Genomic DNA, 15810 nt, shown 5'->3' with positions numbered 1-15810 from the left:
CTCAAAAATTCTTTTTGAAAATAACAATAACATGCGAGGAAATCACGAGAAAAGTTCAAAAATTCACTCCCTGAATCCTGAATCATGTTATAGTCAAGGGGTATAAATTGAAAAGACGAGTCTTCGTTGGAATTCTGTTGACCTGATGCGGATTTTTCATATTGTTATAATTTTCAATTTCCTTCCAGAGGTAAACAAGATTTTTATATGTGCGATTAGCCGTTTTTCATCAATTTGTTAAACAATTTTTCGAAACAAAGTTGACAGTTCGGGGGGAGAAAATTACTATTTTCTACCCTGTAACAAGAGTGGAGAAAATAGACATTTTCTTCCACGAACTGTCAGTGGGCAAAGCGTCAACAATACGTCATTTTCTCATGGCTTTTTGAGTGAAGTCTCAGCCGAAACTTCGGAAGTGTGTTGACCTCGGGGAAAAAAATCATTTTCTCGGTTGACAAACAACTCCTTTAACAGCACATTACTTATGAATTCCCACCCTTCTTGTTCCAATTTATAGTATTCTCTTCCCTGCGTTGGTATCATAACCGTTGCTACCAAAACTGTTACTAAGGGAAGACTGACAGCCCCACCACTATTTCATAATGCAATCTAGATTTTGAAATATCATTTTGAAGATGTCACCAGACAGACTTTAGATCGATAGGCTTTTATAGAAGTTATTTTGTTTTCTTGCGTCCATAAAACATACCTTCGCCTTCGGCTCGAACTACAAACTTTCGACACGTTATCAACAAAAAATATCCCATCTTGGCAGTAATGCACTACTAGCCATGATAACAGCTCCAAATCTCTAAATTATTTCACATTTCGCCATTCACAACTAAAAACCCTTCGATTTGTGCAGATTCAATTTCAATAAGAAAAATCGTCTCATTCAAAAAAATGAACTTTGCAAAATAGAAAAGAAGAAAAAAAAAGTGAAAAATGTGCACAATGCACAAAAATATTTTTCAACAAAAGAAAAATTGTTATTTACGACCCCACAAGATCACAAATTTATAAGGTAAACACATATTCGCCGACCGATATGAACATACACTTACCCAACATACACGAAAACATATTTGATTTTTTCATGCATGCGCTGCGTTTGTGAATGTTCATTCCCTGCGAATTGACATAAAATTAGATGATTTTCGGATCGCATTTATCTTCTCATAAATACACCGAATATAAAATGTGTGAAACAAAGTTGTAAATTTGCTTTGTGTTGTGCCATTCGCTCTTGATTTAACAAATCCACTAAAGCAATAATGTGACGAGGGTTCAAATTTCATTATTATACTCAAAACATCTCATATATGGGTTTATTATGGGTATTTTATATCTGAATATCAATTGTGTGCACATATATCGCACACACATGGAACGAAATGAAAATGTTTGAAGGAAATTCACTTCTAATTGTTATACTCGAAGCTAAAGCTATGTGACACACCATGCAGAATGGAGTGAATATATGTGCACCATACAAATTTATGGGTTGAAGAAGTCTGTTTTGTATGTCAGAAAATCCGTCAACAAATCCATTTTATTTAGAAAATCATTTTCAATTCTGGCGTTAAATGGTGATAATTATTCGTGATGAAACTTGTGTATAATGGCAAAAAATGTACGTTTTATACACGATACACACACGCCTGTTGTGTATCAAAACACTAAATTTTGTTTTCAGTGATTAATCATTGGAAGGTTTATTTATTTTTATTTATTTATTTATTTATTTGTTGGTTTTGAGACCGTTCTAACAGCCTTTTACAGCCAATAACAAGTTCAGTCTGGACCACCGGCTTTACGTGACTTCCGAACCACGCCTCGAAGTATGTAATTACTCTCTGAGGAAAGTTAGGTGCGAAATTGATATCTCGCCTTAATGTAGGCTAGACATATGTACACAAATTCATCGTATTTGGGTTACGTCATACGATTCATTCAGTGTGTACATCGTTGCAGCCACCAAACACACCGCAACTACCCAAATTATGAAGCTTGAGTGAACTAAGGACGTTACCAATGCGATATAATCGCTAGAAAAATTCCATACGGAATTTGTCTGTCACGGGAATCGAACCCGGATCATTTTGGTGGAAGGCTAGTACGTAACCACTGAGCCATCCCGTCTTATTAAGGTTGTGAGGGATTAACTTTTTTTCGTCTACAATATCAAATGTTGGGTGTATCTTGTTCGAACCCGATACTTACTGATATAAAGAAATGACTTTGCGTTCATAACAATCAGTCAAAAAAAAAACTTAAAGGGTAAATGTGACGCAGGTCCTTTATCTTACTTACAAAATACCTGATATCGCTGAGGGTGACGCATTGTGCGTCGTACGCAAAGTTTTATCAACTAAAAATTGACGAAAAAAGTTTGTGAAAGAAAAAAATCCGATGGAAGATAGGTAGTGCCAGAGGAATCATCTGTCATCCAAAAATTTAAGAACCAACCTTGGAACATCTCACTCATGTCGAAAATAACCCAAATCCATCGAAAAATCATATGGAAGTTAGGTAGTGCCAGAGGAATCAGAAAAATCTATAGAAACGTTTAGGAGTTGCTGGATCCACTTTTCCATAGGAACTAACTAAGTAACTAACTAACGTAGGCATTTTGCATTATCTGAAAATTCGAGATTTTGCTTATTTTCAATGTACAAACATCAATATTTCGAAGTTCAATATCTCAGCCAATTTTGAAGCTGCAGTAACGTGTGATAGCTCGTTGAACTCGTATGGATTACTTGACTGCAGAGATCCTAGGGTCGTTGGAGTTAAGGGGGAGAAGTCAAAAAGTTGCTGTAAATATGTAATTTTGTTAAAACATTTTTGGTAGTGGACTTGCGTCACGTCCGCTTACTAACGTGCTGGCATGATAAATTCTATTCAAGTTTCAGGCTTATTGATTGAAGACGGTAAAGAGTAACATTCGGACTAAGCACCGAGTGGTAATCCAGAAACATCCCTTGTCCACAAGACAAAGGTGCAGAGGATGTCCTCGGTGATTTGGATAGCTTTTGATATTCTCGATAAAAAAAGTTGTCAAGGTGACATCTTCTCAGTTTTCGAGATTAGATGGGGGATTCTGGAGTGCATTTCTTCAGCTCTCGAACTTTTTCGAAAACTCTAAACAAAATATTTCGAAACATCCCTGATGGTACAGAATTAAATTTCCTTCACCTGGGACTTTTTTCGAACAGAATAGCCAAAGTATTATAAAGTGACTATTCGCACAATGTGTAAATAGTTTCTTCTTGGCTAATCGCACATTCTGAAAAAACGTATTTGCTTCAAGTCGAACAAAATGTCTATATTCAGCATTTCGTCAATGGATGAATTCAGTAGAATTGAACAAAGCATATGATCAAACCAAACACCTGCCTTTCAATTTTGAAATATAAATAATATTTTTGGGGCCAAGTTAGTAGCTGGACAATATCGGACTAATGATCTCGGAGTTATTCCTAAATAAGTTTGCCCTTTTCTTCATGGGAAGATAACTTGGGTAGCACCTAGCAGGGTAATAGAGGTTTTAACACATCAAATAGAGTAGTATATTGATACCAATAATACCATTAGCAGCCCTAATGGTAATTTTGTAATGACATATGAACCAAGAAAGTATCATTTTTTTCTATTACCCTGTTTAATTACCCTCATAATTATTTGTGCACATTATGTGCATATTACATACACATTTTGTAAGTTTTCTGTGCACAGATTTGATGGTAGAAAATAGAGAAGAGAATAGAGAACTGCAGCCGTAATTCCTATCCTGCAAGGTGCTTTGGCAGAACAGATTTTAAAAGTTTTTGTTTCCTTCATTGAAAAATCAAAATCATGAGGTCTGGTTTGTGACAACATCGATCTATTGTTCTATGAGCTTGTTCCTGAAACAGTTTTTCCCTGAGTTTGACTCAGCTAATTCCGCTAATATAACTAGGCCCACCTCTTGAGTTAAAGAGTATTATTTGCCAATTTGGATATTTACCCATGCCCACTTCCTGTTGTATTATCTCCTAGCCTTTGCCCACGATTTTATTATTAATTCAATTCAACTTTATTCAACAGGACAAAAAGGAAAAACCTTGTACAAATATCCTTTCGATTAAAGTTTTTTATTAAAGTTTTTTTTTAAATCACTGGAACGCATGTTGCTTATGTATTTTCTGGTCTAAATGCATAGCATGGAATTTTTAAATCCAAAATAAAAGTATGTTTCAACGTCTTTTGATGAGTTCATCTGTGAAAGGACCTGACCCACCCATAATGTGGCACCTAGAGATTTCTAAATCAGTTAACCATAAGACCAGATTTAAAATTATGGCGACCGTGCGTACAGGTGTATAACGAGTTCTTTCGAAAGTTGCATTTTAGGAAGTGGATTCAAATTTAATACCATTTCTGACTAATGAACGTTTTATTTCCATGTCAAATCGGAACATCTGAAATTGCACATCATGATTCTTCTACTGAGGATACCGACTCCACCAACTCCGTTATGAGGATGTTACAAAGGTAACTGAAACACTTTAGTCATCTATATCTTGAGTACGAGTCTCAACACTCTAAATGAACGTAACTTTTGCTCATCTTGCTACAATAATCACGTTGTTTGATTACAAATTTTCAGAGTAAAATATACTTTTAATTGATCACCGAAGATAATGGTCTCCACTAGCGTCACATTTGAAAATAAATATTTATCGTATGAGCCATTCACAAAATTTTATCTGCTAAAATTAGTTATCTTCCGTAGTTAATTGTCGCCATTCGGTTATCTGTCTTGTCGATTTTCCTATATAACGGTCCGATTTCTGTGATCGGCCATCTGACCATTTCGAGGAGTGTTTGGAGAAGGTAAATAGCTCAAATTGAGATTTTTATTTTTTGTGTTCGTTGTGCTACAAGAGTGTCATCCATGAAATTGTAATCAGAAGATTTCATAACGTTGAAGTTTTGTTACGTGATTTGAGATTAGCGATTGAGGATTTTTTTTTTCAATTAGTTGAAGAGGAAGTAATATTCTTAGTGGAAATTTTGGCTGTTTTAAATGACGACAATTTTATACCGTTAGTTTTCGCTGTGACTTTAATTCAATTCTGAGGCGATGATGTGCTATATTAAAGAGAAATGCAAGATTTTATCTGGAACATTTTTCGATATAAAATCGCTGAGCTTAGCGAGTTATTTTTGGCCAAGAAATTCGTTAAACCGATTTTTCTCCGTGGAGATGGCACTTTCATGGACAAATGAACGAAAATGCTGTCTACTACATTTTCCTTCATTGGGCCAAAAATGTGCCATGATGACTTCACGGAAGAAAAATCGATTTAGAGAATGGCCAAATTAACTAAGCTTTACGTTTCAAAAATTCGATTACTAGGATAACCTACAAGCTTCATATCGTGACTAGAAACTAAAAATTTCTAAAGTCTACATAGCTCTTTGTTTAACCGGGGAACAAAAGTAGAAAGTTGCTTTACGAAAGTGTCTAGCTATACTTATGAATATATATGTGTTCAATTAGCGAATTATAAGAAAAATGAAATTTCGTTGATGTAACTTTGTTTGAAGTAAACTGACGATGTAAACAGAAGTTGGTTGATACTTCAGAAGAAGAAAACATCGTCAGCCTGTTGTAAATGAAATTTCATTTTTCTTATAATTTGCTAATCATACATCTTCCTGCATATACTGCTGGTCCCATTAATAAGCGAATGCGTTTTTAATCAATCAATAAACTTTGATTGCGTAAAGAGTCTTAGATCTTCGACACTCTTGTTTGCGATGGCTTCAAAAGCTTTCGCAGCTGCGCTGAAATTTGAACGTGAAACTGCCAACTTCTGAACCACTTGGTTATTTACAAGAAAATCCAACTTCATTAAAATTTTGTATTTTTTGCCAAGTTAGATTTTTCGTATAAAAAAACCGAGAAGGAGACAGTTCAGCGATCTATAATCCTTTACGTAACTTGTAAAGAACAGTTTAAATTTCGTTGATTCTCGGCGAAGCTGAGGTCAATAAACTCAAGAAAGAGTGTCTTTTGATTTTTTTCGAAAGTTATGTAAAGGATCTTAACGATTGTTGACATGATGAATGCGGTTTGATGCAGAAAAGATTTCGTATTTGCCTTGGACGGTTGACTTTAGACACTTCCGCATAACGAGCGAAATTCTGAAGGCAATCGAAAGAGGGATATGGGCAGATAACTATGTTCATAACTATGCGAAGAAGATAGTACATTACGAAATCGAAAGCGAAAACTGGAACAACGGTATAATAACAGTGGAAGTTTCCCGAAATATCCGCCCGGAAATTTGGTCGTAACATTTCTATCTGATTTTTCAATCGGCAAATGTTATCTTTGAATGTTATTTTTGGACCATAAGTGTCAGGCTGACCGATTTATAAAAAAAAGTCTAAAATTAAACCACTTGAGGAGTGGCCGATTGTCGTATTATTGCTGATAAGTCGATTTTAATAAATCTAATTTCGTGACAGATCTTTGAACGATCTCTCGAATTTGATATTCGTATTATCAGTTAGATAAGCCGTATTAGGTGGCTGTACCTGTTGCCACATTCAATTTATCAATATCCGAAAAAACAAGAAAATTTCATTTTTCGTTTCCATAATAACAATTAACAATTAACAATGAATTTATCTGAATGACGTCGCATTAGCGGCGATTACACTTGATACACTTCTGCGGTTGTGTAATTTGAACTGGGACTAACATTTACCTTTTCTTATCTACGCAGAAGCCACAAAATGATGAGATTTCTGATAATTGCTGCGATAATAGCAACAGCTTTGGCTGCACCTGCTGCTGAAAAGCGAAGAGTCCCATTTCATCAATTGCTCAGACGAGATCCATTCCCAGAGCCCAAGGACGCATCGGCAATTCCTGCTAATGTAACACTCTTAACGATCGAACAACAGGTGGACAATTTTAATCCAGCAAACAGAGACACATGGTTGCAACGATACTATATCAACGATGAGTTCTACACACCTGGATCTCCATTCTTTTTGTTCTTGGGAGGTGAATGGGCCATCACTCCATATCGCATGAATTTCAGTCTTATGCATGACATGGCCGATGACTTCAATGCTAGCATTTTGTACTTGGAACATCGTTTCTATGGAGAGAGTCGCCCAACACCGTAAGCGTCTGAACGCAGTGTTTAAACATCAAAACCAATCTCTCGTTTTATTGTAATCCGTAGAAATGTTACTGACGAAAACCTCCGGTTCTTGCAACCAGAACAAGCTCTGGCCGATACCGCTCACTTCATCAGTCATATCCGCGCAACCGTACCAGGAGCAGCAAACTCAGAATTCATTCTTGTTGGTGGACATTACTCTGCTTCCTTAGCCGTTTGGTTCCGACAGGCCTATCCACATTTGTCGTTGGGTAATTCGCGAAAATGCGACTTAAACACCGAATGTTGTTAACGAATCTTTTACGTCAGGTGTTTGGGCATCAAGTGCTCCCCTTGAATCCGTTGTAGACTTTGATCAATTTAAAGTTGCCACAGGAGCAGCCTTCCGAAATGTTGGTGGAGATTCCTGCTACGATGCTTTGGAACTAGGTTTCGAAAGAATGCAAGATCTGGTAGATGATGGAGACTTCGAAGAACTGTCTGAAGCATTTTTCTTGTGTGATACACTTGAGCCAGAAGATCTTCCTCATTTCTTCAGTATCATCGCTGAATTATACGCCACAATGCCTCAGTTTGCTGAGTAAGACAATTATGCCACCAATCTTTCTCAAGAAAAATTCATTTTCCTTTCGAATCGCAGCGAATATTCCATGGAAGTTACTTGCGCCTACATCGAATTAGCTGGAAGCACAGTTGAAAGCATTGCACATGTAGTGCTCGCAATTATTGACCCAGAAGAAGGAGAATGTCTAAACATTGACTTCGATGATATTATTGAGGCAGAACGTGAAACTGAATGGGATTCACCAGCCGTTGTTACTGGATACAGACAATGGACCCATCAATTGTGTTCTCTCATTGGCTGGTTCCACACTTCGGGATCACCAGACCAACCGTTTGGAGACAGCTTCCCCGTAGAAGTTTACCATGACGGTTGTGCAGCTGTTTTTGGTGAAGGGTACTTTGACTGTGAATGACGACCCATAGAAACGCGACTAACTTTCTGCTCTCTTCAGATTCACTGCCGAGCGCCTTGAAAGCAATTCAGCTAGATTCAACACAATATTCGGTGCATTGGAACCAAGAATCACTAACGCAGTTTTAGTGTACGGCGAACATGACCCATGGTCCGTTCTTGGACGACGAACGAATTTGACCGAAGATGCTGTCGCTATTGTCATTGAAGGTATGTTAGATCAAACATGTTATTTTGTCCTATTCGATTCGACTAACATTTATAATTACATTTATTAAAAATAAATCAGGTGCTACTATGGGTAACGATTTGGGACCAGCCACCGATGCAGATTCTGATGCTTTGGCTGAAGCAAAGGAACAAATTGTAGAAATCATCCGTGGATGGTTAGATTAAGGCGATTATGTATAAAGCGAAAACAGTTAGTCTAAATGAAATATAGAAATTATCCAAAAAATTTGAGGCATTTTTCAATTGTGAAGTTCTTTAAGATTTTTCTTTGTTTCATGTGGTTTGCCATGAAAAGTTGTGGTCCACGAAAAGTTGTGAAACAAATTTTTTTACGGAAAATGGAAAATCATTTTTCCGGTCGGAAAAGCCATTTGTATGAAAAGCTAAAAAGTCGATCAACTCCGAAACTAGAATATCTTTTTGAAAAATTTCCGCTGTCCTGAAAAGTATTATCGACATTTCATGAAAGAACTTTTTTTGATGATTGATGGAGTCGGAATCTGGTCGGTATTAGGTAGGGTTCCCACAAATCCCACAAATAGTGTACCGGAAAATTCATCAACTTCGAAGCCATTTTTCATTGCAATTTCTAATCCATTTTTCATAAATGAGGTGTCATTCGACAGCTACATTCAAGTTATTCAGGAGCCTGAGATATGGCCAGCGAATCTCATGTGTATCCAAATATGGATTTTTTAATTTTTTTCTATATCAATAAAAGATACGTCGTTACACTTTGGGATATAAGCTCTCGTGATTCTTTCACAGCCATTTCAACACTACTTCCTCTTTTATTCATTATTGTTTAAGGATTATGGAAAACTCCATTTTTTGAACGTTATTGACGATTTTCCCCATGAAAATTGCAACTTATATGAAAGACTTTTCGTGTGACATCGCACCATTTTATTGCTATGTCGAATCCTGACTTTCCTTACATTTGGACTTTCAACAAGTTTGAAGTTAGTTGAGGTTAGTTCCTAAAAATAGGTCGCATGGTCCAATGTCTTCCCTGTTCCAGAACATAGAAATCTTTCAAAACGATATTGCATTTAAGAAAACTCTTTTAAGAGTGATATCGCCAAAACTTGAACCAATTTGAAAACAATGGTTCGGCGATCCAGGCAAGCTATAGCTCGTTTGAATCGTCTTTCAATTCTAAGAAATAGGGATCTTTTAGTTTTTCTGTTAGTTTCCCATTTTCGGAGTGAACACGTGAAAAGTCATAGCATGTCAAGGGGTGGTGAAAACAGTTTTTTTGTGATAGCTCAAGATAGACATGTTTCTAAAAGTTGAAAATTTGTAGGAATATAGGCCTTTGGCAGACCTTCATAAAGAGTATAATCATCGGTATGGGCCGCCACCCGTTCTAGACTTATGACTCAAAATATGGTCAATGTTTGGTCAGTGCTACTGGCTTGCAACAGAATTTATCCGCGGAACTGACTATAGGGTGTTGTAGCTGGACTTACCCTCTTTCATTCCACGTATAAAAAAACCCCAGATAAATTCTGTTGCAAGCCATAAAGTTAGTTGAAGTAAAATGTCGCTCCAGGAGACCCATATTTTTCAGTATTTTCAACTTGTTTTTGGTCTTCAAACAGGCTGGAGCGATGGGAATGAAATAAACTAAATCAAAATTACAGATTCAGCTCGAAATTGTCTTGAACCGAGCGATCATTGGTCTTGAAAATGTTGCTTTCCTCCTTCTTCGTAGAAGGTGGAAAACCTCATTTCTTTTACTTCACAAAATGAACAGAAACTCAATTGCTTGCTACGAATATAGGTTTATTGTAAAGCAGAGATGCGCAGCGTTCGTTTACAGTCAATAAATGGTCACTCAAGATGTAATTTGTGCTTCACAAGAGGTCACACAATATGGAAATGTGTGTAAAATAACGTTTTTTTTATATGTAAACGAACGCTGCGCATCTCTGCTTTACAATAAACCTATATTCGTAGCAAGCAATTGAGTTTCTGTTCATTTTGTGAAGTAAAAGAAATGAGGTTTTCCACCTTCTACGAAGAAGGAGGAAAGCAACATTTTCAAGACCAATGATCGCGCGGTTCAGGACAATTTCGAGCTGAACATGTAATTTTGATTTAGTTTATTTCATTCCCATCGCTCCAGCCTGTTTGAAGACCAAAAACAAGTTGAAAACACTGAAAAATATGGGTCTCCTGGAGCGACATTTTACTTCAACTAACTTTATGGCTTGTAACAGAATTTATCTGGGGTTTTTTATACGTGGAATGAAAGAGGGTAAGTCCAGCTACAACACCCTATAGTCAGTTCCGCGGATAAATTCTGTTGCAAGCCAGTAGCACTGACCAAACATTGACCATATTTTGAGTCATAAGTCTAGAACGGGTGGCGGCCCATACCGATGATTATACTCTTTATGAAGGTCTGCCAAAGGCCTATATTCCTACAAATTTTCAACTTTTAGAAACATGTCTATCTTGAGCTATCACAAAAAAACTGTTTTCACCACCCCTTGACATGCTATGACTTTTCAAGAGTTCACTCCGAAAATGGGAAACGAACAGAAAAACTAAAAGATCCCTATTTCTTAGAATTGAAAGACGATTCTAACGAGCTATAGCTTGCCTGGATCGCCGAACCATTGTATTTATTTTCACCAAAATTGGTTCAAGTTTTGGCGATATCACTCTTAAAGAACTTAGGCTGCACGGAATTACGCAAATGCCTGTACTGTCAAGAGAAGTCTATACGCAGCGCTTCGTTTTTTCTCCACAGTCTCTTATTTACTTTGAAGAATGCAATACGCTTCTTTGTCGCAGTTGGAGTAACTAACAAACATCTTGATATAATTTTACTTGTTGAAACCGTTGACCAATATACTTAACAGACGACAAGCATATTAACAGTTTTACTATCTGATCTATTACTTCATTTGGTTGAAGATTTTCTTAGATGATTTCAGAAATCTTTTACTTCATTTGTTTTGAAAATGAATTTTGTTATATCTGATTCAGACCTCATTAGTCGTACCTTGTCGTTTATTATTGCCATCGTTGTCGATAACATATGACCCATTCAGACCCGTTCACTTCAACTGCGCATTGCACCAACACACACACTCCGGTTTCGATAAAATCTCCTATCAAAGCTTCCATGAGCTTTAACTTTCTGTGTAAAAATATCTCTTTTCCGTACATAAACCACAAAATTACACCGAAATGCGATCCAATCTTGCACCAGTCGAGTTTATCATCTATTCGTAGAAATGTATCTCAACAATTAATTATCGCCTCAAAGGTATATTTGGCACTGTTATCGATTTTGTCATTTCGCTAATAAATGATGTGATTTTTGTGGGCCAGCTACCAAATCGCTGTAAGAGGTGAGTGGGTGAGGTATATAAATTTATTTCTGTAATTCATTCATTCATTAAAGTGTTACAATCAGTTTGAAACTGCGACTTTGAACGTGTACTATCGCAGAGGGTCAATTTATAGTTTAAGAAACAAAATTTAGTGAATGGAAACTTGGGCATAACAACCATTACAACTGAGCGGAAAATATCATTTCCGTAGGGCTTCGCGAGTAATACTAGACTCTGACTATTTGGGGGCGCGTTGGAGATATATCTCCACGCGTTAAAATACATGTGTATATACCATTAGGTAGGTCATCTCACTCGCGAAGCCAGAAAAACTAAAAGTTAAATTAACATTTTATTTCGACGAGCTGAATTGTACCTCTCGTCTTCGGCTCGAGCTGAGGCTTTATACCACCCATGCACCACCTTACAGTAATAGTTGCTTCCATCTCTCGATTGTCGTTACAACTCTAAACAAAATGTTGAAACTTTGTGCAGTAAATGTACGCAACGTCTTGAATCTACCGATTTTTCTAATTTTATTTTATTGTCCAGCTTTACTTCCCTAGTTCTGTAAAATACGATAATTATCATTGTTAGCAAGATATAGATGGATGAATCATTCTATCGAAAATTGTATTGAATATGTGTGTACCTAAGTACTTCAGCACTGAAAAGAGCAGCGAAATGCGATCATATTTACTAAAACTGTCCGCTTATTATTTCGCTGCTCAGAGAATCGTTGCAACTTTGAGTCTTCATTTTATCTTAGACGTCATATGAAACCTAGTCGTATTACAGCATCACGACAAACATTATAGTCTATAATCTGGCTTGTTATCATTCATTATCAAGTTCCTATGTTATATAAGCAATATTACGTTCTGCAGGATCGAATTTAACTTTGGTCTCCGATAACATTATCTGCCAACGACACACTTCAAAATGATGAAAATTGTGATAATTGCTGCGATAGTAGCCACAGCTTTGGCTGCACCATTACAGAAACAACGGGTGTCGATTTACGATCTGTTAGGAAGACGCGATCCATTCCCTGAGCCGAAATATCCATCACCGATACCACAAAATGTTACCCTTTTAACGATTGAGCAACGTGTGGACAATTTTAATCCTGCCAGCCAGGACACATGGTTGCAACGATACTTGATCAACGATGAATTCTACACACCTGGATCGCCAATCTTTTTGTTCTTGGGAGGTGAATGGACCATCACTCCGTACCGCATGACTTTCAGTCTTATGCATGACATGGCTGACGATTTAAATGCCAGCATTTTGTACTTGGAACATCGTTACTACGGAGAGAGTCGACCGACGCCGTAAGAATAGAAGAGTTTTCACTTTGGAAGTTTCAGAGTTTTGAATTTCCAACCTTCTAGTAATGTTACGGATGAAAATCTTCGGTTTTTGACTCCTCAACAAGCCCTTGCCGATACTGCTCACTTTGTTAGTCATATTCAAGCAACCATACCAGGTGCATCAAGGTCTCCGTTCATTCTTGTTGGTGGACATTACTCTGCATCTTTAGCCGTTTGGTTCCGACAAGCCTATCCACATCTAGCCTTAGGTAATGCAAGACAACATTCTAATGCAATTTAAATCAATTGATCAATTTGATCTGAATCATTATTTGTAGGTGTTTGGGCATCAAGTGCTCCGCTACCATCAGTCGTCGACTTTGATCAATTTAAAGTAGCAACTGGAGCAGCCTTCCGAAATGTTGGTGGAGATTCATGTTACGATGCTATGGATCTGGGTTTCGATAGAGTGCAAGAAATGGTGGACGCCGATCAATGGGATGAACTGACCGAAGCCTTTTACTTGTGTGACCCACTTGAGCCGGAGGATCTTCCTCACCTCTTCAGCATTGTCGCTGAGATTTATGCCATTCAACCACAATTTTCTGAGTCAGTTAAATTTTGGTCAATCACAGCAAGCACACGCCGTCAATTCGTTCATTTTTTCACAGCGAATATACCATGGAACAGACCTGTGCTACCATTGAAGAAGCAGGAAGCACGGTTGAAAGCATTGCCCACGTGATATTAGCTTTCATCGACCCAGCCGCAGGTCAATGCTTTAACATCGATTACGATGATATCATTGAGAATGAACGTCGAACTGAATGGGATGCTCCAGCTGTTTTAAGTGGTTACAGACAATGGACTTATCAACTTTGCTCGGTTTGTTGTTTAAGCATTAAATCTTGATTAAAGCGATTTTGATTGATTTAGTCGAAAAATTCCAGCAAATTGGATGGTTCCATACATCGACATCTCCCGATCAACCTTTCGGAGACAATTTCGGAGTAGATCTTTATCATGCCGGCTGTCAGGCCGTTTTCGGTGAAAGGTTACACTAAATCTAAACTTTATACGACCAACGAGCGAAATCAAATCTTTGAAATATTTTAGATTCACTGAAGAGCGACTTGAAAACAACTCTGATCGATTCAACACACTGTTCGGCGGACTGAATCCTGATGTGACTAACGCAGTTTTCGTGTACGGTCAACATGATCCATGGTCCGTTATTGGCCGACGAACAGATTTGAATGGTGATGCCGTTGCGATTGTTATCGAAGGTAAGTTCGACGTAAATTAGATATCTTATGATACGACATGCTGAAGTTTAAAAAAAAAACGTAGGCGCCACTATGGGTAAAGATTTGGGTCCAGCCACATATGTCGATTCAGATGCCGTAGCAGAAGCAAAAGAACAGATTGAAGAAATCATCCGTGGATGGTTGTCTGAAGCTGCTAATGTGTAAATGTAAAAAAATGAAATAAAAGACAAAATTGATCAAGAGACTTCTTTCACTGCACAATGGGACTACTTGCGACCTGTGTCCGAGTCTATCTGATATATTGTTTGCTTGACCAACAAGTTCCGATTTGCCATTTTCCAATGAAAATATTGCGAACAGCTCAGCCCTTCTCCTGTGATAAGCTATGCTGCAACATTGTTGTCTTTACCATCTTACGGACTTAAAAGAGAAGATCTTTGATCAATCAGAAGATCTTTGATCGGAAGATCCTCGATCGGAAGATCTTTGATCGGAAGATCCTCGATCGGAAGATCCTCAATCGGAAGATCTTTGATCGGAAGATCCTCGATCGGAAGATCTTTGATTGGAAGATCTTTGATCGGAAGATCTTTGATTGGAAGATCTCTGATCAGAAGATCTTCGATCAGAAGAACTTTGACCAGATGGCGTGTGTTACTGACCACCAAAGTGATGTGGGTTCGATTCCAGTATGCAACAATTCCCCAGGGAATTTGTCTATCGATTTTTTTCGCATTTATAAATTCACTCATCTTGATAATTTGTGATGTTGCGATGAGCTTACGATAAATTTGAGTAGAAACATATAGCCTTCATTTAGGCGAGATATCAATTAGGCCCCTAACTTTTCTCTATTTGTATACTTCAAGACGTGGTTTGGAAGTCACGTTAGGCCTGTGGTCCAAATTAAACTTATTATTGACCTTATGGTTCAAACTTAATGTGCAGTGCTGTCTTTTCTATATGGACTTAGTTCGACCAAACAGGAAAAAACCGTTTTTTGAGTCACCTAAGTCGCGTCAAATTGGGCGTCAAAGAAGCTAAAAGAGGCTATACGTGCAGAATATTCACCGTAATACAAATGCACACGTCGTCAAGGGACAAAAGTAGAATTATAAAAATGCTCATTTAAAAATTACGACAGTCATGATCGACTGTTGCGATTATAAAATATGTATATGCGACGAACGAACGGAAAATATTTCACTGAGTGTATCATAACACGTTTTCCACTTCACTTAGCTTTTCCTTTACATTTCGTATATGTCCCCCCAAAAGCTCATGTATATAAAATATATGTATACGTACACACACACACACCACCCACACAAATAAACGTTGCGTAAATACGAAAAAAAGGGAACAAAAGCAAAAATGATAAAAGATTATATTGGCGACATCTGCAAACGACATCTTTTAATAAAATTTTCATCTTTATTATTATTAAGGGGGTGATAAAATAATTTATTGCTATTGAAATGT

General features: G+C 37.3%; 1 protein-coding gene across 3 annotated transcripts; it reads left to right on the top strand.

Annotated features, from left to right (window-relative positions):
• The first annotated feature begins 4746 nt into the window (after window positions 1-4746).
• On the top strand, window positions 4747-14564 carry LOC119079804 (putative serine protease K12H4.7). Of its 3 annotated transcripts, none has more exons than XM_037187870.1 (8): window positions 4747-4878; window positions 6783-7187; window positions 7251-7438; window positions 13399-13669; window positions 13732-13945; window positions 14011-14114; window positions 14177-14346; window positions 14411-14564. In XM_037187870.1, the coding sequence occupies exons 2-8, from the start codon at window positions 6793-6795 to the stop codon at window positions 14530-14532; spliced, it is 1464 nt and encodes a 487-aa protein (XP_037043765.1). In that variant the 5' UTR covers window positions 4747-4878; window positions 6783-6792; the 3' UTR covers window positions 14533-14564. The 3 variants fall into 3 exon arrangements, with proteins under 3 accessions (XP_037043765.1, XP_037043767.1, XP_037043766.1); XM_037187871.1 differs by lacking the exons at window positions 4747-4878; window positions 6783-7187; window positions 7251-7438 and adding exons at window positions 11635-11762; window positions 12632-13081; window positions 13142-13329; XM_037187872.1 differs by lacking the exons at window positions 13399-13669; window positions 13732-13945; window positions 14011-14114; window positions 14177-14346; window positions 14411-14564 and adding exons at window positions 7497-7767; window positions 7828-8145; window positions 8204-8373; window positions 8453-8620 and having other exon boundaries at window positions 4749-4878.
• Window positions 14565-15810: the final 1246 nt, after the last annotated feature.

The sequence above is a fragment of the Bradysia coprophila genome, unplaced genomic scaffold, assembly GCF_014529535.1.
Source record: "Bradysia coprophila strain Holo2 unplaced genomic scaffold, BU_Bcop_v1 contig_339, whole genome shotgun sequence".
Taxonomy (NCBI): Eukaryota; Metazoa; Arthropoda; class Insecta; order Diptera; family Sciaridae; genus Bradysia; species Bradysia coprophila.
Note: the sequence above shows the minus strand (reverse complement) of the source record. Positions and strands in the feature narration are given on the sequence as shown.